This window comes from Argiope bruennichi, chromosome 1 (genome assembly GCF_947563725.1).
Source record: "Argiope bruennichi chromosome 1, qqArgBrue1.1, whole genome shotgun sequence".
In the NCBI taxonomy this organism is placed as follows: domain Eukaryota; kingdom Metazoa; phylum Arthropoda; class Arachnida; order Araneae; family Araneidae; genus Argiope; species Argiope bruennichi.
Genome location: NC_079151.1, coordinates 130,212,936 through 130,238,169, shown reverse-complemented (window position 1 = coordinate 130,238,169; position 25,234 = coordinate 130,212,936). Strand labels below are relative to the sequence as shown.

Below are 25,234 nucleotides of genomic sequence, written 5' to 3'. Positions count from 1 at the left end.
AAAAATCCCAATTTTTATTAATGATATCAAACATATAGCATCTTTTTTGCTCTTTACCTTTTGTTTAATAAATAGGCTTTACAAATAAGCCACATTTGTTTTGATTCTGACTCTTTTTTTTCCCCTGAACTTGCATTATTTATAGACATGAGTGTAGATGACCCATCATCATCTGAAATTTTTACTATCTTTATAACATATCCCTGAGAAGTCAAAATCCAATCAAAAATTATTCTGATTAACGTATTAATAGAACAGAATGCCGTCTCATATCCCAGTATCTTTAACCGTTCTGGTCACCGAACGGTTTGATGGGCATGTTACGGGGATTTTATTTAAATACCAAAATATTTGCTGTAGGAAAAACAAAAATAACTATGTACAGAATTTACAAACATATAAGAAATAATAATAAAATGAAACCGTTTACAAAGATTTTCAACTTTGAAAAATTAAAGAAAAGATATTTGGAATAACAATATGCAGAAAGATAAAAATGTATGAAAAAACGCATGAATTCGGTGTTCTCTTGTTATCATGAGATAGTAGATGCGGATGCAGTTATAAAAATCAAATGAAAATTAATTTGGTTAATGGTAACAAAGAGAAACTCTGTTTGATTGATATTTATGAATGCAAATGTATTATAAGATACCGTGGTGCTTGTTCTGCCCCTTAGTCTTTGTGAGTATGACACTTGATGTTGAGACCTAGGGAGGCAAGAATAGATATGTATTTCCATTGATAAATTTAATTATCCAATGGATTTTTTTGCCCGGAGTGGAAGTTGCTGGCGACTCTTTTCAACTATTCTTGTCCATGTCTTGTTGATGGTTCTTTTCATATGCCAAGATATTGTGAAGATGCATTCCGTAGCATAATGAAGTGACGTGCCAATCTCACCACCACTGTACTGATCCCTCTCCGACAGATTGAACCTTTTGAGGTAGGCAGGAAAAGGGTCGTGTTCTGAGAAGAAAATAATATCCTCTCTGAACGTATTAACAAGATAGCATAGTTAAAATTTTATACAAGCTTTTGAACGATGGGTATATTGATTCTAGCAACCATCATCAGTGACCGTATGCAAAGTCATGGTATGAAAGTCATTGTCTTTTCCTTTTAGGAATCTACCTAAAATGTTTTGGAATAATCTGAAACAAGGGATAGCTCTTTATCGATGCATTCCTTATTAAATTTATATTTGTATAACCAATATCAGATTTACGTATAAACTGCATACACTATAGATTAAAGACAGCATTTTCTTGAACCCTACTCTGAAACAATTATCGGAGTGAACAAGTATTAAGTATAATAAATGAATTACTTAAATGAAATTGGCCCCGCATCTCAAACTAAAAATGGCCTCTTTAAATCTAAGTCTCCAATGTAATACAAAAGCATAGTAAATTCCAAATATAAAAAAATAAAGGTAAAAGTTTATAATTGGATGTCTCTTGCTTTTTTGAGATTGTTTTTAATCCAAGATCGGTCATTTTCCATCGGTAAATCAACAGTAACGTCAATGAAAACAAAACATTATGGAAACCAGAAGTAGTGCTTCATCGCTGAAATTTGTCACCAATCGAAGGGGCACCCAAATCTACACTAGAACTAAAAACCAAAAACATAAAAATAAAAAAAAGCCCAAAAAATATGCATGGTTATCAATAACAAAAGGTTGAAATGAAATTCCAACCTCTGGGCCGAAACATCACAGCGGTATAATGTTTTAGATTTGATTCGTCTATTTATATTCTATTTTAAAAATTTATTTGAAAATTACATAAGAGCGATGGCCTGTACACAGAAATATTGAATATCCCCGAAACGCCCATGGATATAAATGTAGTTACTAAAACAATGAAAAATATAGCTGAAGGATATCATCAACAATATTTTTTTTAATTATTACAATTAAATTTTCAAGAATAGTGCGAAAATAAAACTAATATTACTGAAAAGGTTATTTTTCTAATTTTTGGTTTGGTGGTTAAAAGATGGTTTAAAATTCTCAAATTGGCTTTTCTACAATAATCTACTCCGAGGTTATTGAGAAAAAAAATTAGATTTTTAAATAAATTATAATTATAAATCTAATTAAAATTTTGAAAAACATTTCGTACTGAGCATTTACTATCCGACAATAAATTGAGTGTTAAATTTGGTAGTTATCGGTAGTTCTGTTGAATATTTTGAAAAAGTGTGTACGCCATTCATGTCGCAATTTAAAAATAGTAGGCCAAGTAATTGCTATCACCAAATGATCATTTTTGATTCAATTGTGTCTAAAATAAGCGCATATATTACTGATTTCCCCTACCATTTCGTTTATATGTAATTATTGAAATTATATATAAACAAATTACGAAGGGACGTAAAACAATACCACTATATTTTATTCAGAACAATAGTCCATACTTTATTTTACCATTGAAACAAGCAAATGTATTCTCTGACGTAAACGCGATATTAGCATATGCAAATAAGTCAGAAGATTATATTAACACACCTAACAAGAACAGTTATTTTATAAAAACGCCAGTTTCTAAAATGAAAGAAAAAAAAGAAGGCTTACCAATTTACACCGATGTAAGTTTTACCAGTGTAATTTCATCTTCTTCAACAGAATTGACAACCCATCTGCACAGGTGAAACACAATTCATTAGGTACGATGTGTTCAGCAATAGGTAGAAGCCATGGAAATGCTGAAATGCGCCAAAATCCATTTAGTTGCTTAGGAGAGGACAACTCTGATTTTCTTTGTGTCTTGTCCAGATTAAAATGAGGTCAATTGATTTAGACCAACTACACGGAATAGTGTTACGGAAGAATTTTAGAATGTTCGAATAAAAGAGAAAATGCATTTCTCCCCATTTATGAATTAATCGAAGGTGAATACTATCGCACATCAAAAATTCTGATGCAGAAAAGCGATATTATTTGATATTACTTGTATCGAAAGAAGATTTTAGTCAAAATATAGTCCATGCCAAAGTTTTTAATTTCTCATATACGAAATATAGAGGAAGTATTCTAATCGTAGAAAAAATAAAACTCGAGATTTTTTAAATATCCACGTTTTTGACCTCCCTCAGTTCGAAAAACACATTTTTGGAAAATGTCCGTCAGTCTACCTGTGACAAAATTAATTTTAAAAAAGTTTTGAGCTAGACGGATAAAATTTGGAATACATTCATTAAACCACATTTGTAGATTTCTATCAAATATTGAACAAAATCTGTTCCGAGGGAGTCCGTCTGTTCGGCTGTTTTAATGTCAGTTAACGTAATAACTACAAAACGAAGATAGCTAGATGAATAAAATTTGGTACACATATTTAACATCTATATTGCAGATATCAAACAAATTTTGAACCAAATCCAACAAGGGACTGAACGTCAGTCGGTCTTTACTTTCAGAAACATTTAAACCGAATAACTCGAAAACGCATTGTCTTAAATATATCAGATATAGTTTGTGATTTTGTAACTACAATTGTATTTCTATGTCAAATTTTGGTTTCAATCATGTGGGAAAAATGTATCTAAAACACAAATTCACCTTTATTAGAGATTACGCGAGAAATTTTTAGGATGCCACTCCGAATGCTTACAACCTGAAGAAAGCTGTACATTTTCAAAATTCTTAAGTGAATAAAAGATGTGGCTGTCTCGTCGGGCTATTATCCTGTTAAAAGTATCACAGATCTGATTATCATAGATTATTTAACGAAAGTTGTAGTAGAAAATATTATGCACATTGACAAACTGCTTCAGAAATTAAAAAAATAAATTATTATTTGCAGTACAATTTAGATGTAATAGCATTAAAAGTTTTGTTTCTTTATAATGGGATCTAAAGCGGCCATTCTCTTTCTCTTTTTAAGTTTCTTATTGTACCTAACGTAGATAACAAAATATATCTTGAAACAAATAAACCAGCAGAAGTATTCTTTTTTTCGACTCTCTCGTATAGTTATATAGTTTCGACTCTCTCGTATACAGAACCTTATTTCTTATAATAAAAATCTGCATCTTTTGAAAGTAATATGGGATGGAAATAAGAAGAGAGACAACAAATTCTCTAAGGTCACGACAAGCTCTCAAGAACAAGTTTCCCATCCGACTATGACTGAATACATGGCATTTTGTATTATAATGAAGAGATCCAAGTAAAAAAAAAAAAAAAGAATTTGGATTTAAATTTTAACAAAACTTTTGACAAACAAAAAAATGACAAAACTTTTCAAGAATTTGGATTTAAATTTTAATACAAATCTACAATTTTGGTTTTAAAAAATGGTATACCAAATTTCATGTATCTGTGTCGTTGTGTTTTCGAGTTTGTCTCCTTCATATACATAATAGGAAAAGAAAGATGGTCATCCCGTTGACAGAATCGGTCAATGTTTAATATGTATCTACATAAAATTATGTGCCAAATTTCATCCATATAGCTCTTTGCATTTTTTAATCATTGAATTCGTATTCATTTTTTAATGCGTTTTTGAATAATCGTGTTAACAAATCGTTAATCGAGAAACGAACATAATAAATTTTTTTGAAGATCCATCTAAACATCGAGATCGATTTCTTTTCTTTTTCTTTGGCGGTTACACTTTTCTCCATATTCGAGAAAGTAACTAGTGATAGTGGTTTTCTCTAAAAAAATACTATCCCTCTTCCCCTATATATATATAAAACTGCAAACACAGGATAAGGCCATGTGCGCCGCAAGTGCTCAGATTTTTATTTTCAGAGTTCAGAGCGTGATCGCTTTGCACTTTGCAGTGCAGTGTGGAAAATACAGAATACGTATTCTGGATGCCCTTTTGTCGTTTGATTGAAACTAAAATTTGATACAGAGATATAATTATATCAACAAGTAAGTGTGTAATATAAGAATATTATGTCATATATTCAATGCGTCATCAAGTTTATACGCATACAAAAGTAAAAATGGTCAACTCACAAACAAATTCGGTTCAAAATTTGATAAAATTCTGCATTTTGGATGCTAAATTTGGAATCAAATTTTACTCATTTAATTTTTATGCTTTATACTCATCATGTTCTCGTGCAATCGGGCAGCCAGGTTTCTTGTGAATGAATTTTCGTTCAAAATTTGATAGGAATCTATAAATTTCATATAGAAATACTACAGCACATACTTCCAAATTTCACCTATTTAGCTGAAAGTGATTTTGAGCTATCGTATTTAGAGATAGACATGTTTATAAAAAGTGTGTTTTCCGAATACAGGAAGGTTTAAAGTATGAGAATTCATCAAAACTGCTTATATTTATTTTTTGGCAATTACAATATTTTCAAGTTACATACATCGGTGCATTAGAATATAACCTAGCGGGAGTGGTTACCTGAACATTCATCGCATTCTCTCCTATCAAGTTTAATTTGTGTCTTAAACGCGTCCCCCCCCCCCCAAAAAAAAAAAAAACTTTTAGAACAAAAATTTGACTCAGAACTATAATCGCCGTCAAAAAATTACCTACCCAATTTGATATATTCAAGTCATTACGTTTTTCAGTTGTGTTCACACACTTTTAAAATTAAAGAGTCACAGATGGTCAACCAACCCCTATTTTGATTTGGATCAATCCGATAGGTACCTATACTATAAACACTGTAACACATTTTATCCATCTAGCTCATTTAGTTTTGTAGTTATCGTGTTAACTTATATTTGAACAAACAGGAGAGAGACTTCCTCTATAAATTTGGTGTAAAGACCATATAACAAATTTCATCTATATAGCTCAAGGCATTGTGAGTTATAATTGTCAAAGACAGACATTTTCCAAAAATGTGTTTTTCGAACTCAGAAATGTCTGAAAAAATGAAAATTCGTCAAATTCTCGAGTTCGATTTTTTTTTCTTTTTCTTATGATTATAATACTTTTCTCTATATATCATATATGAGGAGGTAAAAATGGATTCATCTAGAAAAATAAAACATGAAGAATAACTGATCTGGATAAATATTTGTGAAACTGATTTGCAAACTAGGGAATTAGGCATTTACTCTTTTTCCACCATTTCGAATTTTAACTGATCCTTAAAGCAGATTTCATGCCAGCTAAGACTGAAGAAATGACAGATTTTGGAATTTAATGTCCAGAATGTACAATCTCAAAGCCGAGAACAGTTAAAATTTTTTCTTTGACTAGAATCATCCCTTTCAAAACACTGTCCCAAGGCCATGTGCCTGTAACCTCGATGATTATTCAATGGGATAATGCAAAAAGGTTTTCAATTCTGAAACCTTTATCATCATCAAACAGTTTTTCATTAATATCAGCAATTTCTAGTTACAATTATGTAATAAAATTTCAGGAACTTTTTTTTTACCCAGTTGATATTTAATAATATTAAACTAAATTTATAAAAAAGCACAGCTTTTCATAAGAAATAATATTTATTATATCAACATCTGAAACTAAATACAATACAAATAATTTTTTTGAAAATTTAAATGTATGCATTTAAAAAAATATAAACTTCCAAAACCTTTAACACACATCATTTTTTTAAACACTGAATACTGAAAAACATTCAACACACATATGAAAAGGTGGTTTTTTTTCAATAATAACAAAACATGAACGTACATTTATCATCAATACATTTTTACAGATAGTTACATTTTTACAATAAGTTTGGACAAACACAAAATCTTGGATTGATTAAAATACATTACATATAATCTTACAAAAAAATCACATATGACACATGCAAACTCTGAATGATAACTTTTTGAAATGCATAAACCTTGTAAAATATTACATGTTGACAGTAAAATTAATCATGCATCATGGAAAGAATTATTTTAAACATAATGTATTAAATTATAAGAATATTAAATTTGTACAATATTCTGAAGTATAACTAGACTGTTATAAGTTTTTATGAAAAAGAATAATAAACTTTGTAAAATTCTTTAAAAATAGACAAATAGTATGAAAATGAAGTGAATCAAATTGAATTAATTAAAAACTAATGGCTTTTATACTTGATATGTCAGAATGAATTAGGTTTTCATTTTCTCCTCAACACAGAGATTTATGTTTCTTACAGCAAAAAAAAAAAAAAAAAAAAAAAAAAAAAATTGTAACAATATTTTAAAATGTAATAAGTTTTTAGAAATGACATTTTTTTTTAAAATTTATGATTAAAAATGAACATATTTGACAAAAAGGCATAATATTATGCAAAAAGAAAACTTACAGGGTTTTTTTTTGCATATGATGTAAAATATTTTATTAAAGCAAATTAAAAATAATGAAAAAAATTATTAAAAACTTAAAACTTTGAAATACATTTTTTAAAAAATAGCTCATTCACACTTTTGATAATATATTAAAAATTTTTCATACAAAAATATTTTTAAAGATATGCTCTCAAAAATAATAATGAAAGATTGTTCCCCAAACTGATTGTATAATCTGTATGACTAGTAGAAAACAAACAAAAAAGTACTTTTTTTTTTTTGCTGCTAATTATACAGTTCACAATTTTAATACAAATTTTAAAGTAAAATTTATTGATAGTGGAAAATATATGAAATTTCTTCTCATTAAAAATAAGACTTTATTAAATGCAATTTTTCAAAACAATCTCCCATATGTCAAATGACTAGAAAATATATTGTTTTAATATACATACAATTTCTGAATAAAAATGTCAATATATTTATTTTATAAATCATGATAATACTGAGCAAAGTAGTCATAGATTGTGTTTTATAAAATCTTAAGAAAGTACATTACATTACATTAAAAATCATATATTGTAGAAGGCATTCTGTTAAATAATATATACTTTTCAAGCTACAAATAATCTTTCATTGATTGTAATGTGCAATTTAAACATATACTTCTAAAATTTATTAAGTATTATTTTTAAATGATTAATTATATAAGTACATATGATTTTTATTACTAGCTTTTAAGAAACATTCTAATCAAAGAAAAAAAGTTAAGAATATTTATTGCAAAATGCATGAATATATGTGCATTGCATGTGCGTGCCAGTGTAATAATTAGCAAGTACATTTAAAAATTAGTGCAACATATCACCTAAAGCTACCTGTAATACAAAACATGCATTAACACATCCCACTGCTTGGTTAACTAATCAATACACACAAAACTATTGTATTACATCTTTCTAAGAATAAAAACTTGCAAAACTAGTTAAGTTTCAAATAAAACAATTAACTACATTATATTGCAGATGAAATAATAATTTGGACTTCCAAATAATACCACTTTAAAAGCATGTTATAAAAAAACTACCAAATATGAAAAGCTATACAAATAACTGATACAAAATTACACCAAATAAAGGAATATAAGAAATTAATTACTTAATAGAATTGTATTCTTAATTTCAAAATAATCTCATTAACTTTCTGAAACATATAAATATTGGCAACAAATAAAATTAAAGCAATACATACAAATACCAAGATTAAGATATTTAAAAAGAAAGCAAGCACCCATTTAAATATACTTCAAAAACACATAAATTTCTGGAACAATATGATTTATTTCATTTTTTAGACATAAACAATTTAGATAAAGCTCACAAATTCATAGCAAAAAGTTTCAGAAATGTAAATGCCTCATTAAACACAAAAGCTGCATATCAAATTATATAACTATCACAGAACAAAGTTAAATATTTTCAGATCAGAATCAAACATTATATCAAATAAATATTACAAAAAGTCTTCCACAAAAAGATAGCAAGTTTATTATAAAATATTTCTGGTCTAATTTCTTCTAACTCTTAAAAACTTAAATGATTTTCCAATAGAAATATATTTTATCGCCTTTTTTCTACATAAAAGTAGAAAAAAGAAATTATTAAATATTAAAGCAAGCATTAATGTTAGGATAATTAAATAATTAGGTAACATTTATTGTTTAATTCGATCAGACAAGATTTAAGTAACATTTTTAGCATGCAAATCACTTATATCTGTAGCTGACTTTAAAAAAAATCATAATTGGAATGAGAAAACATAACTGCAAAGATAAAAAGTTTCATTTTAAGCAAATGTTGATATTTCTATTAATTTTAAACTCATATTACTTTTAAGATTTTACATGAAAACTGCAAATCCACACATAAAAATATTCCTTGTGAATAAATTTATCTCTGTAAGTCTTCGATTATAGTAAAACATTATAGTTGAAGGATATAATATAATCATAGAAATATAATTCCTGACTAAATAATGTTCTGTTTTTATTTTGATAGTAATAATTACTTTTAAAAGCTGTATTTTGCTATATAAATACACTTATAGAAAAATGAACCTCAAAACACAATATTCTCATAAAGTCAAAACTCATTATAGTAAATATATAACATTAAATTACATATTCACAGTTATTCAAAGGCCAATTAAATGAATCTTCAATGACCTGAATTGATTTAGAGAGAAACAAAATTGGGAAAATAACATTTGGAGTGTAATCAGTGACCATGACACTTTCCTTCACTACTAAACGAGTTTATATTTAGCAATTAAAATGAGTTACAAACACAAAATATTCATTACAACAATTAAAAATTTCATGTATGCATATAATGAATCCTAACATACAATTTAATTGGTGGTTTTCTTTTCTTAAAATTTAAATGTTAGAATATTTATAGTATTCTATAGTACACACTTATTAAATTTATTTCAAAAATTAAGCCAGTTTTTCTATGTTTTAAATCTCTCTTATTTACTTTCTAAACTTTGCCTAATTATTTGAATTGCTACATATTCAAATCCTAACATCCTTATTTAATTTGATTATTGGAATACTACTGCAATACTGAAATGATAATGATGCTTTCATACTATGCAGTTTTCTTTTCAATATCAGTTGAATCTTTCAAAAAATTAAAACACATCATTAGAGCACAATAGCTATATTTTTGGATCAATTATTATTTAAAGTGAAAGACCTACTATTCTTTAGAAGTCTCTGATAATTATTTGCAACTTCAAAATCTTTCTTTTTATTAACAAATAATTACTTTATATAAAAATTAATTTAATGGCAAATACTTTTAAAATCATGTTGGAGATGAAATATATAGCCTTTATAAATATAAATCAGAAATATATAGTAGATCTGCTGTAATCATGTCCTTTTAAATAAAATTTAAATGCACATGCAATCTCTGCCTTACTGAATTAATAACAATTATTGAAAATAGTATCACACAAAGATATCTTTCACTTTTAAATATATATATATATATATGCATGCAAATATTCTAATAAAAATTTAACATATTAACGTAAGCAAACCAAAAATAAAATATTGAATTTAAAACAGCCTATCAGAACCTAAACAATCAGAACTATTCTATATTTTATACATACTTCAGATCTATGAAAATTATATTCTTAACAAAAACAGACAGTCCTTTTTTTAAAAAAAATCTGGAGTTCAGGTACAAAATACTGATTATTAAAGAAAATTCCTTTTCTTGAAAGGAAATTTTTTTTATGAACTTTTGTGATATGTGACACATAAAAATGTATTAAAAAACTTTGATAAAAAATGTAACTAGAAAACTTACCAAATTAATACATCACCAAAATTTGGCACAAACCAGGTTTGAGAATTTTCTCAAATTAAATGCTTTTATATAAAGTAACCTGTTTTTAAAATGTTAAATCACCATTAAACCTAAATTTTGGGATTTAGGTTTTTCCTTAAAATTTAAATGACTGACATTCATTAAGTGATTGTGGGGGGGAAAAAAAAACAACCTATAATGAATAAATAAAGTTATTTCCTTCATTTTATAAAAATATAATTTAATTAAAACAATATGCTTTTTCACAGTCTTACATCTATCTAGAGGATTCAAACATATAATATCTAAAAACTTTAAAACAAAAAATAGACTCCATAAAAATAACTGAAATAAGGCATTTAAGAAAACTTTCATGTAAACAGAAAAACTATATACTAAGTAATTTTAAATACCTAAAAAAATAAACAAGATATTAAATGACTAGGTAAAGATTTAAAAAAAAATGACCAGAAAAAATGTCTGATAATAAAGCTTTAAAAATATTAAAATATGGAAGAAAAATAATGAAATTCACTTTAGTCTGAAAAGTTTTATAATAATAAAAGTTGTAAATCACAATCAACACATATTGATTTTTATCAAAGTATTGTCTATAAGCAATATGTTCGATTCAAATATATTTTTTGAATTAAATGAAATGTTGTCTCATTACATAAATAATATGTGAATAAGTCCAAACATTAAATAGATAAATTTAAAAAAATACATTTATAGTTCTTATATAAGCAGAAAAAACATTATTTATAAGACTCTCAAATAATAAAGCATCGATAATCAAAAATTAACACCTAAAATTAGAAGTTTTAGAAATAGTACTTTAGATTTCTTATAAATGATGCTTTTATCAATTATAATCATAAAATATAATAATAAAAATGATTTAATGAATATTTTTAAAAATTGAAAATAATAAACAGTAAATTAAATTTTACTGCAACAGAAACAAATTTGCTTTAAAATATTTTCAAGACAGGAAAAGTTTATTTCATTAAAAAGGACTAATCTCAGTGAAGAAAATGGGAAATAGAAGTTTTTAAATGGGAATTCAAAGATAATATCTTAAAACATAAAAAAAAGATAAGATCTACAAAAGACATTGATTAATTATTTGGACTAGAAATTCTTATTCTCAGCAGAAATAGAGGAAAATTATCATTATAAATTTACAGTAAATTGTTTTAATAGACAGTATTGATTTTATAATAAAAATTTTAAATTATAAAAGAAATCAAATAAACAGTTTTTAATACTTTTTAAAAAATAAGAGAAAAATTTATATTCTAGACCTCTATTATATTGTAAACAAGAAACATCAAAGCTTAGTTATAATATAATTCAAATTTGTAAAAATATGAAAAGTATGAAAACTTTTTTCTATTCAAAGATGTTATCAAAAAGCTTAATAACATCTCCAAATTTGATACCAAGATATAAAGCAAAAGATAAACTAATAGACACATAATAATCTTTTATTAAAAACAAATAAAAAAATCACAGAGAAAAAAATTTAACCTTTCATCATATTAAATGCATAATATTGAGCTCTTTTTAAACTACATTTTATTGAGCATGGTTTAATAATTATGGAGCTTATGTAAATATAAATTTCTTAATTTAGTTTTATGTAATAACCAAATTTATGAATAAAATCATTTGTTAAAGTTATTACAAAATCAAACTTGGTTCAAATCTGAAATCTATTCCTCTACTCATATAATCATATTTAATTTCTCAACTATTGTTAAGAGAATAATTTTGCTTTTATTCTTTAAAAATTATATCAAAGCTATATATATATATATTTTAATTAAAGCATGGATAAATAACATTCATCAGAAAATATAATACATAAATTTCAATACAAAAGATAGATTTAATTTTATATTTTTCATTTATTTTTGAAATATTAGTGAACAACTTTGTCCATTAACTAAAAATTTCACTAAAATGATTGTACAAGTATTCAAGAATTATTAATATTTTTTTATCAAACACACACATCTGTAGTCAAACATGAATTCTAGAAGATACAATTATTTTCTTGAGAAAATATTTGATACAAATACCACACAGAATGATTATATTGGTCAACATGCACAATTTCTTTGCTGGGTAGGAGCCCCTTTGTCCTCCACCTGCATTCCAGGAGCACCTCGTCTTCGACCTGGCAAGGTAGTACTATCTACAGTCTTCTGTATGCGCAACATAACCATATCCAAAAGAGTGTCAAAAACTTTATTGACATTTTGACCAGTCACAGCACTTGTTTCAAAATAAGGTAATCTAAATGAATATATATAGATACATATAAACTAATGAAAAAATTGTGAATGAAAATTTGACACAATCAGAATAAATAAATAAATATCAAAATGGCATTATCACAAAATCATGATATCATAATATGTGGTAAAAATTGATTCTGGTATATAATGCAAGTAAATATTCTTGAACAGTATCCATACAAATTCTTGAAAATGTTTAATATTATCTTTTCTAATGACGTTTTATTATTGCTTCTTTTTTTTTCATACTTTTCATGATATTAAACAATTTAATGTTTCATTAACTATAATTCTTGAGAACAATTTCTATACAATCCTTAAATTCAAAGAATCAAGATTATCGAGTTAGGACTCCTTTGTCTTTCCCAATTTTTTTTTAAAAATAGTTTTTTATTCTAATCATTATAACTTATTCACAAAGAAAATTGTGTAACATTTCTACTGGATAGATTGAAAATATTCAAGAGAGTAAAAACAAGAACTAAAAATGTGCATGATAAATTACTTTTTCAGCTGTTCAGAGTTTTGATGTAGTTTACTTAAATTTTGATAACCATTTTAACCATCTAAGACTGTTAAATAGCCATAGTGCTGCTTTAAAATGAGACACTAATATAACTAAACTAAACCAATTTTGTCCTTTTTTTCGAGACTGCCAATTTTAAATAAAGGTAAGATAGTTGGAAACTTTTCTTTTTCAAATAAGAAATAATTCTTATGGTATCATATGAACATTCATGTTTACATATTTTAAAGAATGCAACAAGTATTTTTTGTTTTGTTAATTTCATAGAAAAGTGAAGAAAATTAAATATATATTCAGCAAAAGTAACATTTCCCATTGATGATTTTTTTTTTACAAATTAGTACAGATCTACAACTTTTGACATAAGGAAGGCCATTATGCAAAATTTCATTAATCAAGTTTGCAATTTTGATGTTTTCATATTCATAGCCTGGCAAACACAAAAGCATAACTTTATCTACTCACCCCCACGATGACAAAAAATATGAAGATTAAAGATTTACTATTTTTTTTTAAATACTTTAAATATTTTATCAATGCTTTGTACATGAGAAAATAAATTTCATATCCAAAAGTGATTTGGATCTAAATTTAAACAACTTATCGGAGAGCTAAAATTGCAACTGGAATTAATCCTTTCTTTTTAATTTATAATGAAATAGAAATACATTTATGTATTTATAAATGCTATGTAATTGATAATTACAAATATACAAAATAAATAACATGAAAATTTACTGAAATGCAATTAAGAGGTTGTTCAATAAAAATTTAGCTATAAGTAATAGACTTCTATAAATATTAGTAAAGTTCTGTACATACAGACAATAATGTTTCATAAATTAATATCTTATCTTTCCCAAAGAAAATAATTAAAAAAATCAACATTGTTGTGCATGCTCAAACACAACAATGTAAGATAATTTAATTAATAATAATGTAATTTTAAAAGATAGATAATGTTGCTTTTGATTAAATAATGTCAAATGTTTTTTTCTTTCTTTTTTAGCCAGCTATAAAGAAAAAGATGCAAGCCTTTATTTTCAGGGAGCATTAATATCTTAGGCCTTAAAATATTTTTTTTAAATGAAAAATTATGCCACTACTTAAAAATATACCATTTTCAGTGTCAAAAATGTGCTCTTCATTGTTAAAAAAAATCACCACTACGAATAAGAATTTGTCTAATATCATACAAATAGTTTTAAGAACAATTATAGATAATGTTGAAAATATCACTTATATCAATACAAAATTTTATTCTAAGAAAAATGAAGAAGAATACTATCACAAATATAAATAAATATGCTTATGGATAATGTGCAATAGAATGTATCTTAATCACTCAATCTGAAAAATTTCTTTTCATTTAAATTTTATTTTGTCTCTAATATAACTCTTTAAAATTTCATATCTGCTTGAGATTTTGAATTTCTTGCAATGACTTGGTTATTAAAATATGTGTTACTGAGCTCATTATGTCAAAATAATAAAACAAATCTTAATATTCACTAAGCACAAAAAATATTATTTGTTTTCAGACAATATGACTTTTTATATAACATTTGATGGAAACAAATTCATAAAAAAGTTCAGTTAGATATATATAAAAATTATTTATAGATGGAAACAATAATAATTTTCCACTGAAAAAATTCATAATTCTAAGCTTAATACACAAGTTGCCCGTAAACTTTTGTTGTAAATTAAAATAACAATGAATTTGTAAATGTATATAGTAGAAATAAAAAAAAAGATTGCTATCAGGTCTTGATCTAGCTTTCATTTTTTCCCCCCTATGTGCATTTTTAGAAATAATTTATTTTTCAGAATTCCTGATAATTAAGCTTCAATACAAGTTTTTCTTAAAATTATATTTGTGGCTGAATAAAAAGCTGCGCTGATCTGCAAAGATAGTACAGACCACAACAAAAAGTACCAAAAGGAACCAATACCTGTTGCAATTTCATACCAACAGGATTTTTAAAAAATAGTAGAAATAAGTTTTGCATTTTCTCTTCCAATAAAGCCATGAACAATGCCTTAAAAAATAAGTAAGTTTAAAATTAAAATAATAAAATTCCTTAAAAAATAAAAAAAAAATTAAGATACAAATACAAAGATACATCAAAATTTCTAATCCTTCTAATATATTTTTACCATCATATTTTTTTAAATAAAATAATGATTAATATGCACAAAACTTTATGGAAATATAGCCCAAATAGAATTTTTATCATTGAAAAAAGAAAAAAAAAAGATCTGTAACAGAAAGTAGCATAAAAACAAGTGCAAATTTTAAAGAAGGAAAAGAACACCAGGTTAGTTAGCAGAAGAAAAAAAATTACCCAAATTTTTCAGCTTCTTCTCTTAACTGTTCTTCTTTCATAAATCTCGAATCTTCTAAGTCTGCCTTATTTCCACAGAGAACAATATCTGGATTGTCACAATAAGCATGAGTTTTCAACTGTTCCAGCCAGTTACGGACATTGAGAAATGATTGTTCACTTGTAAGGTCAAAAACAACAATAAAGCCCATAGCATCTCGAAAGAAAGCAGTTGTCAAACTTCGAAATCTGAAAAAAGATAATTATCTCAAATTTATAAATAATATCTTAATGAATCACTTTCATATATATATATATATACATATATATATATATAAACATTAATTTATAGATGTGTGGCCGAAAAGAAAATTTTTTCACATTTTAACTTTGATTTACTTCAGCACAGAAGCCATATTATGTACAGAAAAAAAGTAATAACAGATGCATCAATCTACATTGCAATATAAGAGCAAAGTGCCTGAAATTTTTGCTTTCAGCGATTTTAAAAGAGATTTCTTTGCCACGTCGATTTAGGAAGTCAATCTTAGGTATCTTTGATAGGTATTGCAAGTGTTAGGGATTTTTTACTCTACACTCAGAGTGTGAAAAAATGAATAGTTATGAGTTTTCTAGAGCATGTATAGAATTAATAAAATAAAAAAGTGGGAATTGGTTCAGAAAATAAGAAAACATTTCAGAATGAATTTAACATGGACTAATTTAAGATAAAAATTAGGCAATTAATTAGGATTTAATTCAAATTTAATGTCAATGTCATTATGCGCATGTGTGTGTCAAGGTTAAATACATTAATTCAGCTAAGCCATATAAAATAAAGGATTGTCAATACTTCATGTCATTTAAATGAAATGATTAAAGATGCAAATCTAAATGAATACTGATTTCATTCTTTTTGTCTAATGTAAAAATTCTTACCATTCAAAATAAGCAAGTCGTTTCACTTTGTCATTTTATAATGAAGATGTATGAGAGTAATATTTAATTTTATGTAAATTGCTTATTGAATTATGGGTTAATTCCGAAATTCAAATTTTATTAAATGCATATTTTACATAACCATTCTCTAAGGAATTAGTTCATTATACTAATACACAAAACACAGCATCAATTTTCACTGCATCACACAGGCATTAAGAGAGAAATAATACGAAACTCCATTTAAATATTACTAATAATGCAATTTCAAAATGCTTATTCACCAGTCAAGCAATAACAAATAAATTGAATATGGTTTCATTAGTAGTCATAATAGCAATAGATAAAAAATGATTCAACTCTAAATAACTGAATATTCAAAAGCAGTTCACTGCTAATTGCCACTGAGATGTTATGAATTCTAAATATATGCCTTGTGGTCACATTAACTTACATATCTTTGCAATCCATAAAAAAAAAAAAAAAAAATGAATTAGCCATGAACAGTAAATAAGAATTTATGGTTGTTGATAATCAAAAGATTAATAATAAAGAGCAGAAGTTTCCATTAATACCATAGTGTTTGTGTTTTCCCTCCATTTTATACTATTCTAACAATTTTTTTTATGACAATAATTTTGAAAAAGGGGAAAAAAAAAAAAAAAAAAAAAAAACGGAAATTCTTTAAGGAATTGGATAGCAAAACAGGAATTGCAACATAAAAAAAATCAAGCTCTGAATTGAACAAGAAGATAAATTTGAATAATTTATGTCTTAATTCATAGAAGTGAACAAGAATTGGCATCATCAAAAGGAGATTTTGTCAATTAACAGGCAACATTAACCATATTAATTTCACAAAAAGAAGACAAAACTGAAAATTTTGCAATCGATAAAGTATGAATATATATATATTATATCTAATAAAGGGGGATCAGAAATTTCTGATTTTTTTTTTTCCATATTTGTGTGAACATGTACCTTGATATTCATACAAAATAAGAAAAAATATTAATTATTAATTGTGAAAAATTTAGTTTCCTTTACCTTTTGCAAAATATGAAAAAGTGAAACAGGATGGTTATCAAGAGATAATTTATTCTTTTTAACCATCTAAAAATGACAGATAAATATAATAACTCTATCAAATTTTGGATCCACTATTGATTATAATAGTGATAGAAAAACATGAGAAATTCGAAATGTTTTCATATCTATAACAATGAAGTGGTTTATCTCATTAAATAGCATTTAAAGAAAAACATGAGTATCCCAAGAAGGTAATAATAATAAGTTAAAAAAATCTCTAAAAATGTGCTTTATATAAAACAAAATTACAAGGTTAAAATGTTCTGAACACTAACAGATTTATATAAAGGAAATGGAATATGATTATATTCATATACACATCAACAGGTTGAATAAGGAATCTTTTCCCCTCACCTTTCCTGTCCTGCAGTATCCCATAATTGTAAGTGCACTCGTTGACTTCGTCCTGTGATGCCTTCAGAATACTGAGATCTATATACCTTTAAGTAATTTGAGATTTAATTAAAAATTATGCATGTAATATTAAATGCATTATTACCAAAGTTAGAGACAAACATTTCATTCATAGAACAAAACAATACTGGATTTAATTGAGAAAATGAAAATAACTTTACAATTTAATAGTCTAATGCAGAATATAATGATTTTAAAAAGAGAGCAACTCAATTAGAAAATTTATATATAAAGGAAGAGAGGTGGAAAGGATTAAAGAAAAGAATTTAAAATTGAAAGATAGACACTTAAGAAAAAAGCGGGAAAGTCTTGGTTAATAAAATACTCAGGAATTCATGAGCATTGCATGATTGGAAAGAAATTGAAGAAAAACAGATTTTTAAAAGATTATTTTTCTTAAATACAAAACCTTTCAGTAAATTTTCAAATATACTTTATTGTTTAAAGGTGATCTTTTAAAATTCCTCCTCCTATAAACTATCTTTTAATTTCTCTTTTATTAAAGTAATTATAATGAAACCAGCTACCACATAAATTTCGATACTTGATTATATTTAAGTAAATAAATTAATGGAAAGTTGGGAATTTACAGAATAAGTTCTTTTTTTAATTACACTCCCCCCCCCCAAAAAAAATTCAATTTTTACAAATATTTTACACTATTTTAAAATCATTAATGAATTTAAAATAATGGAACTGCTTTTATCTTTTAAGTGGAAATAAAAAATAATTGTAAAACTATAATTTTGCATATTAATTGGAGTGATAGATTTAAGAAACATTGAACTATTAAAAAAAAAATGAAGCTAAAAAATCATAAAATTCTGTTGTATAAATACAGTCATAAATTACAAGTAAAGTTACACATCTTCCCTAAATGGTTAATTAATGCAAAATTGAATAAAGGAATAAATACAATCAAAAGTAATATATTTAAATATGATTAATTAAATATATGATTAAATAAAAACATTTTAGAATTACATTATGAAGTTTAGTAACAATTAGTAAACGGAATAACATTAATTTAAACAAATATACATACACACAAAAAAAGAACTTACAACTCTCTTTTCACTAAAATCAACTCCAACTGTTGAGATGAATTTTTTATTGAAGACTCCATTAGTAAAATGACATAATATGCTAGTTTTACCAACACCAGAATCTCCAAGTGCCAAAAACTTGATAAGGTAATCATAATCTGGTGTAGCACTACTACTCACATTGTTCATAACTAACACTATAAAAGAAAAAAAAAATTAAATGATATAACACTAATATTTGTAAACAAATACAATTTAATTGCACTTCATTTTGCTAATTTATCCCACTGCAATTTTATTTAAAAATAATTTAATTTGTTAGATATTTTCAATTTAATCTAAAAGTAATATGTCTGTTGAAATAAATTCCAATCCGATATATCATTGAATTTTTAAATTTTTATTCTACTTTGAAACCTGGGTATAAAAAGCTGAAAGCAAACTACCTAATAATACTCTACATCATGACAATGGTGATATTACTCCAAAATCAATTCTCAGTAAGAACCAATTAGAATCAGCATGACATCCAGCAATTAAAATTGTATATTTATTATCCCATTAAAATTTCTACTGTACAATTTGGAAAGAACATTCTTTAAAATGTAGATGAAAGTTTATGTGCAAAGGCATTGAAGGAAAATTCAGAAAGGCATTCATTGAAGGAATTAGAGTGAAGGCATGGAGGGCTCATGAGTGATTCCACAAAATAAATAGGTTAAAAAAAAAAATAATGTGGAATGATGGTTAAATATTATGTTTTTAGAAAAAATTTTTAGCACTCTAAGTAACAGAATTAATTTTTTTTCACTCTTCATATTTAACTTTAAAATAAGTAACATATTTATTCAACTTTCTTCTGACAAAATACTCTTCAAAACTGATTTAAAATCATAACCATTTTAATTAATAACACAATTTATTTTAAAAGCACATGTTCAGAATCTAGAGTAATAATCAAATTAAGTGTATGTTTAGTGAATTAAGATATTGTAATCATTTATATTTTAGAACATGTATATAAAACAGTCAGAATACACTTAAAATATTTATGCACAGGTCAAGATGGCAAAATTTTGGAGTCCCATTATAATGTTTTTTTTCTTTGGTTATCACTTCATTTTTTTAATGTTTTATATTAATTACATAAAAAATGCAATTTATAATTCCAATGATAAAATGTGATTTCAATAATATAGTTAGTTTTTACTATTGCCAAATTAAACAGAAAATAAGAAATGACCTTTCCCAGACTAAAATATGTATTCAGGTAGAACCAGTGGGAATGGTCTCCTTAAAACTTTCTTATACATTCTCTACTGAGAGTTATTCCCTTCTCCCCATTAAAAATTATGGTCCTTGGGTGAAACAGAGAATGCCCTGCATGACACTTAGTTATGACATGACATAATAGTTATGAAATATTAACCTTTGGTGTGGATTTATAATTCTTATTGAATCTATCATGTGATTATTGGCAAGTAATTCCAAGCATGTGGTTAAAAATATCTGAAAATCAAATTTGTGTTTTAGACGTGTTTTACCCATCTGATTGAAACCAAAATTTGACACATAACTACAATTGTAGTCACAAAATACCAAATTTGATATATTTAAGTCATTGTGTTTATGAATTATTGTATTTACATGTTTCTGAAAGTATGGACCAACAGACAATCAACTCGTTGTTGGATTTGGCTCAAAATTTGTCTATAATATAAACACTGTAACAAATTTTATCCATCAAGCTCCTTTTATCTTGTAAATATTGAGTTAGATTAGATTCAGACAACCTGGCAGACAACAGACTTCCTCTGAATGAATTTTGCTCAAAATTTAATAGAAATCTACAAATTTGATATTATTAAATTTCACCTACCTAACTCAAAGCAATTTTGAGTTATTTTTGTCACAAACTGACATTTTTTAAAAAATGTGTTTTTTGAGCTCGGGAGGTCTAAAACATGGAGGTCAATCCTTCAATTACAAAGTTTTCTCTATACTTCATACTGAGAAAGTAAAATTGATACGATCACAAGAGTTCATTCCATTTTGGTATTATAATGTAATGGAATATCTTACTTCATATAAGTTTTAATGTTTTTTTAAAGAAGTAATATCCAGTGTGCAATTTAAAAAAAAAAAAAAATTGGATTTTTAAAATGTTGCAAAAAATTAAGACACATAACTACAATTGTAGTCACAAAATCACATACCAAATTTGATATGAATTATTGTAGAAATAGAGCAATTCTAATGTATTCTTTTTTTCTTTCTTAATCATAAGATAAGAATGGTCCATATAAGTAAAAACGTGCAAGATGGAGATAATGTTGATTATTCCCTACACTGCTGAACAGAACAATTGGAAATGAATTCCAAAGAAATTTTTCAGATAAAGCTGCTTACAGAAATCATTATAAAAAAAATGAAAGAAAGACACAAAATATATATAAAAATAAATCAGATTCTATATCCAGGGGCTATGCCAGGAAAGAGTACCTTGCCTCCCATTTTGGGGATGATGTGTAACTCCCATCAGTGCAGAAAATATCTTACGAAGAAAATTTCCTTTGAGTAGGAATTGTTAAGATTTTCTCTTTTTTAGCATTTTTCTTTTATTTCACTCAAAATATTACAAGATTTACTGTACATCAACAAATAGCTGAGTTCTGGACAATGTTAAACATGTATATCACAGTTACAAACATTTTTTATTGCAACATTGCAAAATATATCATTACTTCTGACCAACTATACAGCAACAAATCATAAGATTTAGAAATAAATGTGGAGAATATGCAAGGAAGTAAGATACATTTAAACTGAAAATATTATTATAATTGCAATGGTGCGTTTTTTGAGTTGTTGATGCATTTTATAAAATGAATAGATGGATAAAATTTGTAAGCACTCTACCATTGTTAATACGTGCAAGCAAATATTTTTAAAACATTTCGAATCGATAAAAATTATATGAACACTACAAAGGCTCATATCAGATTTTAAAGCCTCATGATATTTCAAATGTATAGTAGAAAGCTTAAGAAATTAGATTTGCATCACATAATAATAATAATAATAATAAAAACTTAAAATGTTTCCAGAGCCACATTTGGTTGATTAATATTATTAGGACTTATTATCACTATGAATCTGTTCATCATGTTTACTAATAAAGCATAACATGATTGCCGATTAGCAGTAATTTCTAATTTGTAATATATTTTTTTGTTGTAATATGAAATATACCGTTACCTGGAAATGGATGCAAAACTGCATATATTTAAATTAACCGCAATCTCAAGTTTGAATATATTACATATGCTCTAATATTCCCTTATATATAAAAAAAAGTTGTTTGAAGAAATTTGCAACAATTGTTATTGTAATTGAACTCAAAGATTTATGATCTGACCATTAGATCCTTTTTCTGAATTTTGTTTGAGAAAAAGTTAAATTTACAATAACTGTAATTAAGGAAACAGAATTACATGATTTGCAACTGACATTTTCAGTGATGAAGGTAATTATTTCTTTTGAAATGTGTACAAACACAATGACAAGTTACACAGAAAAAAAAAAAATCCGTCTAAGGACTTTGACATTATTTTTATACTCTGCTCAAAGGAGTAATGCAACAAGAAGATTAGGAAAGATTGTCAAAAGTTTGAGTAAATCTTCATTACCCCTCATTCCAGTTAATAAAAATCTTCTCAAATTTTTTATAAAAGGTAGATTATGACCTCCTGCCAAGTGGACTCTTAATACCACTCCTGACTGAATTTTTCCAAAATTAATCACAGCAGCTGATTCGGTTCTCCATAGAATGCTATACATATACAGACTGTAAACACAAACCTCAAAATATTACTCGATTCTGGATTTATAAATGCATCAAATTATTGCTGAAAATATGAAACTAACATACATGTTCCATCATTAGCAGTAGGAACAAAAAAAAAAAAAAAAAAAGATCCTGCCTAACAACCATACTCTTGATTTTTCTATTTTTATACCATGATAGGTAGGATTTCCATACCATGATTACCAAATTTGATGTAGTTATACTTTGGAGAATAGGAATATGCACTTTAGAGTGATTTTTTAAAACTTTATCCAGAATTATAATTAATTAAAAATTAAATGAGATCTTGGCATTTACCCATAAACATAGATCCCAGAAATATTATAGCAACAAAATTGATTTTTTATTCTATTCTAAGATTTAAAAAATTATCTTTCTAATGATGCCAATTACTTTAGCTTGCAAATTTTCCTCGAATTTTTGCATTTAAATATATATTTTGCATAATTTTCAAAAATAGATTTCATTATTAAATCAAAATAAAAATTGTTTCAACTGCCTCCACAAATATTTAATTGCATGATCTTCTTTTATTGTTGAAAACCAAGGAAAAATTATTCAGTTTAATATCTAAGTAGTTTATAGGAGAAGTAAATAAATGAAATTAGAGTATTTAGAAAGTTGGAAGATAAATTACACAGGCAGTAACATTTTTGATATCACAGTGATTGGAGAGGAATTGATTCGATCTTATATATTAGCAGTTTAATATAAATAATTTACAAAATGGGTATCAAGGTATTACAACAATGCAGCTTTAATATTTGACATAATCCAATGTTAATTTTTTTTTTTTTTTGAGAAAATTGTGAGCATTAATTTATGCATAAGAGATATAACTGAAAGTAAAAGCAATCAACATTTCTGGGCAAACAAATTAATTTCCAAAGGTGGCAAATATTTCATAATCATAAGAGGAAGCATAATGCATATAAAATTTAATAAAAGATTTCATAAACTTTGAAGATTTAAAAAATAATTTAATTGCTGAAACTAATAGAAAAATTAATCGGCTAATAGAAAGATTATTTACTTTATAAATATTACCTAGGGACTATAATTTAAACTTTTCTGATACCTTATGCATAACTATTCCCTAATATATTTTAACGACACCACAACTTTTCATTGACAAGGGTCTTTATTCGTAATCATTGTTATCTATTATAGTGATAAATGAAACTGCTTTTTAAAATTATGAAACGTTTTCTTAGATTAGATTCTATATTTTATTTAAATGAAAATTTACTATGTAATAGCAAAGTAAATTAACTACATAATCAATGTATCATATTTACTGTAAAAAATAACATTTAAAGAAAAAATATGCTACTAAAGAAAATGAAATATTTTGCAGATAATTTTGCAAGATATGGATCATCTGCTACTTCTACAAATTATTTTGTAAAATCCTAAGTTACTTTTAGATATTCTAATTCCATACATATTATTATAAAATATATTATTTAATATTGCTTCCAGATAATTTCAAAAACATTAAGTAAAAAATATTAGCAATATCAACTAAATTAAACAAGATATTTACATATTGCAAAATGAATACACTTGTTTCTAACAATCAATTTCCCATAAAAAATATATTAAGCAAATTTAATTATTGCAGATAAAAAAATAGTAATTTATAGTACCAGTGTCATTAAACATGATAAGCTTATTAAATATCCAATTAATTACAACCTGTAAAGTAAAAATTGATCGGATGATAAGAAATTTTTATTCCGCCGGATTTTTATGAAATAAATCCCAAATATAAGTTATGTCCAATCTAAGTTGAAACACAAGGTTACTGATTGCAAAAGCCTTTTACTCACATCCGGTAGCAGGATCCAGGGTTGAGGTTTTATAAAGGAAATGAAAAAAAAATATACAAGTGATAATAAGGACAAAATGATTATAAATCAAATGAATTAGATAAATATAATATTCTTCCGGAATAGGTACAGGTAGATCACATGTACCGAATAGCTGGTAATTTTCTTTAAGGAACTTACATGCGAAAGTGAATACGAAAACAACAGGTGGATTTAACGGGATAACGTAAATGAAGTAAAAAAAAAAAAAGAATAGCAATGGAGAGCAAG

At 25.9% G+C, this 25,234-nt stretch overlaps 1 protein-coding gene across 4 annotated transcripts; it reads right to left on the bottom strand.

Annotated features, from left to right (window-relative positions):
- Positions 1-12,123: 12,123 nt before the first annotated feature.
- Positions 12,124-25,207, bottom strand: LOC129969207 (ras-related protein Rab-27A-like). Of its 4 annotated transcripts, none has more exons than XM_056083666.1 (5): positions 24,965-25,138; positions 19,283-19,461; positions 18,159-18,244; positions 15,798-16,025; positions 12,124-12,921 (listed from the first exon to the last, which is right to left on the bottom strand). In XM_056083666.1, exons 2-5 carry the CDS (start codon positions 19,451-19,453, stop codon positions 12,726-12,728), a joined length of 681 nt encoding a protein of 226 aa, XP_055939641.1. In that variant the 5' UTR covers positions 19,454-19,461; positions 24,965-25,138; the 3' UTR covers positions 12,124-12,725. The 4 variants fall into 4 exon arrangements, with proteins under 4 accessions (XP_055939641.1, XP_055939649.1, XP_055939632.1 ...); XM_056083674.1 differs by lacking the exon at positions 24,965-25,138 and adding an exon at positions 25,145-25,207 and having other exon boundaries at positions 12,134-12,921; XM_056083657.1 differs by lacking the exon at positions 24,965-25,138 and adding an exon at positions 24,782-24,929 and having other exon boundaries at positions 12,134-12,921.
- Between the last annotated feature and the right edge of the window lie 27 nt (positions 25,208-25,234).